This window comes from Mus caroli, chromosome 12 (genome assembly GCF_900094665.2).
Source record: "Mus caroli chromosome 12, CAROLI_EIJ_v1.1, whole genome shotgun sequence".
Classification (NCBI taxonomy): domain Eukaryota; kingdom Metazoa; phylum Chordata; class Mammalia; order Rodentia; family Muridae; genus Mus; species Mus caroli.
The window spans coordinates 105,320,828-105,324,274 of NC_034581.1; the positions used below are offsets into that span (position 1 = coordinate 105,320,828).

At 47.5% G+C, this 3,447-nt stretch overlaps 1 protein-coding gene across 1 annotated transcript in view; it reads right to left on the bottom strand.

The window, feature by feature from the left end:
* Window positions 1-952: 952 nt before the first annotated feature.
* Window positions 953-3,447, bottom strand: part of Cinp (cyclin dependent kinase 2 interacting protein) — a 14,716-nt gene continuing 12,221 nt past the window's right edge. The window contains 3 exon segments of the mRNA XM_021179434.2: window positions 953-1,259; window positions 1,262-1,292; window positions 1,295-1,473. Of these exon segments, the coding sequence (XP_021035093.2) occupies window positions 1,090-1,259; window positions 1,262-1,292; window positions 1,295-1,473 (380 nt within the window). The 3' untranslated portion in view covers window positions 953-1,089.

The window sequence follows — 3,447 nt, forward strand, 5'->3', positions numbered from 1 at the left end:
TCAAGGCAGAAGGCAAGGACCCACAACCCAAAGCTGTCCTCTGACCTGCACACATGCAATGTAGCTCAAGTGTGCCCATACAGACACATACACCGAAGGGAACAATGTGGTCTGAGTATTCCTTCCCCTAAAGATGGGAGCAGTGCCCACCCCCCCCCCCCGAGGAGAACAGTGGCCTTAGTGTGTTCCCCATCAGGAAGGAGTGAAAGGAGGAAGTGCAAGCGGCCCTGACCTTACTGTGGGGGCCAGCTGACCTCACTATGCAGGCAACTGTTCCTGATGAATGTTCGCTCTCTAAGGACTTAGGGAGCATGCTGCTGGCTTACAGTGAGAAAGCTAAACATACAGCGTGGCCAGGCCCCAGATAGAAACAGTCTGCAATTGCTGCTCTTTTTATTGGCTTGCCCATTTTCTCAGGCAAGCAGCAGCAATTTCTGTGACACTAAACTCTATACTCAGTTAACTCAACAGAATTAATATGTATATATATTTCAATACAATTTTATTAATATATTTATACAATATATTAAATCTATGTATCTCCAGCCACAGGAGAGATTGGCTCAGCAGTTAAGAGCGTGAACTGTTCTTCCAGAGGACTGACTGGAGTTTGGTTTCTAACACCCAAATCAGGTGGCTGACAACCTCTTGTAGCTCTAGCTCCAAGGAGCCCACTCCCATTTCCAGTTGCCCTGCTCATCTATACATTCGGCCCATACACAGATACCTAAGTAATTTGTGTGTTGCATGCGTGTGCCAGTAAATGTGTGTGGCTGCCAGGGGAGGCCAGAAGTCCACAGTGCTCTCAACTGCTAAGTCACCTCTCAGTCCCTACTTATGAGACTTTAACATCTCATAATCCTGGCATAGCTTCAGAACCAAACATTCGCTTCACAGCACAGGGTTGGGAGTGTGGGCCAGTGGATGAATATTCAGCTGTGTGAAGTCTTGATTTGATTTCCAGCACCACAAAAAAAAAAAAAAGTAGATAGGTACAAAACAGAAATGGGAAGCTCAGGTTGTCTCCACAGATGTAACAGTAAAGTCCACTGGTTTATAAAACTCAGCCCTCAGCCGTTCTTGTTTCTGTCACTCAGTGGAGCTTGATGACACCCGGGAAGCAGTGGGAGGACAGCTCAGCAGTGCCTGTGTCTGGAGAGGCTGTAGCAGCGGGGAGAGTGATCCCAGGACCCTAAAAGTATCTGGCCTTGAGGCACAACAGGTTCCACCCAGGGGACTGACTGTCCAGCCAGTGGTCTGTCACAGGCAGTCACAGGGCCCGGTGACCTGTCTCGAGCAGCATGCTCTCCAGCTGCAGCTTGCTGTTGCTCTCTATGTAGGGCTGGTGCAGCCACATGGACAGGTAGGTCAGGCTGAGGTTGCGGTCTGCAGTATGGGCCAGCTCTGCACCAATGGTGTGCTTCAGAAGGAGCTCCTTCTTGTATGCTTCGGAGAGCCGGTGGGAGACCTCATCTGCAACAGAACAGACACCGTGGCTGCATGAGAATGCACTGTCCTAAGTTCAAGCCAAAATCAGTGCTGGCAGTGTGACTCATCTGGTAGGGTACTTGCCCAGCATGCATGGAGCCCTAGGTCTAATCCCGAATGTCCATAGACAGTGTGGTGGTGAATGCTTGGGACCCAGCACTTGGAAGTTGAAGCACAGGCAGAGGCAGGAGGATGACCTGGGCAACAGAAAACTTTTTTTTTTTAAATTAGGTATTTTCCTCATTTACATTTCCAATGCTATCCCAAAAGTCCCCAATACCCCCCCCCCCGACAGAAAACTTAAAAACACATCAGAACTGCACTGGAATAAAGAAGGACCAAGGCGGTCCAGTCTAGTTGGATGGTTAAATGATAGGAAGCACGAGGCTACACAACCCTTGCATACTTGTCATGATGAGCCACTTCATCCAGACTCAGGAGTCTTGGGGGACTGAAGCAGGGGATGGCTACGAGTTTGAGGCCTGCTTGGGCCAGGTCAGCCTAGGATACATACTAAGACTGTTTGAAAAAGGAAATAGGGGACTGGAGAGATGCGCTAGCATTCAGAGCACTGAACGTTCTTCCAGAGGAGCTGGGTTCAATTTCCAGCACCCATACCAGGAGCTCACAAATCCATATCACTCCAGCTCCAGGGGGACACAGCACCTCTGGTCTTCCAGGGCACCTATCTTCATGTATGTGCACATACCCACACACATACAAATAATTAAATCTTTAAAACAACAAACTGAGCTGGGTGGTGATAGCTCACACCTTTAGTTCTAGCACTTGGCAGGTGGTTCTCTGAGGATCTGAGACCAGCCTGGTCTACAGAGTGAATGTAAATCAAATCAAATCAGATCAGATCAGATCAAATCAAATCAAAATAAAACAAAACCAACAAAAAACCCCAAAACCCCAACAGCAAGCAGATTAACCTCTTACAAAGTTTTTCTTGCATTTTATTCTGTCAGAATGCGTGTGTATCCCATGATGTGCACAATGTATAGTCAGACAGCAACCTTTTTTTAATTTTTCTTCTTCGAGACAGGGTCTCTCTGTGTAACCCTAACTGTCCTGGAACTCACTCTGTAGCCCAGGCTGGCCTCGAACTCAGAAATCCATCTGCATCTGCCTCCCAAGTGCCATGCGCCACCACTGCCCGGCTCAGACAGCAACTTTTAGACACTGGTTTGTTCTATGATTATGTGGGTCCTAGGGATCAGAGTCAGACTGTCAGACTTGGTGGCAGGAGCCTTTACCTGCTAATGTAAAAGTATTTTTTATTCACTGGATATAAGTGTTGTCTCTGAGGCCTAGTGCCCTATCTGCTAACCTAGGCCTGGTCCTGGAAGCTTCTATTTAGGCTTAGAGTGTTTTCAGCCTCTGAGACTCACTGCTGAATAAGCTCACCCTTTCTAGTTCTTTCTGAGCTCTGGCTCACTGGTTCAACTCAGCTGTTCTGGCACCAACTCCTCTTCAGGCTGACTGATCCAATCTGGCTTCTTTCTCAATCTCTGACTGCACTGCCTCACTTGGCCTCAAACTCTGACAAACGAATCTCCTCATTCTCTGGCTTGTTCTGTCTTCACCTGTCTAGCGTGCTTTCCAGTCTGTTTCTATAAAACTCTCTTGGTAAAACTGCCTTGTCTCTCTCTCTGCACTGCCCATTGAGTAGCTTCCCTTTCCTCTCTCCTCTTGAAAGTTGGCCATATCCTATTCTGTCAACTCTTTCTCTGACTGGTCACTTATCTGCCTCTCAATTAGACTTCACTTTCAAATATGGCTGCTCACCTCTACAAACTAACTTTACCTTCAGTGTTTGGGATTAGAGTTGTGTGCTAAGGGCTGAGCCACACCACAACCAGAAACAGTTCCTTTTCAGTAAATAACACCACCTCTGGGCTCACAGTGTGACTGAACATCCTGCAACATGCTGAACCATCTTTTTTTTTTTTT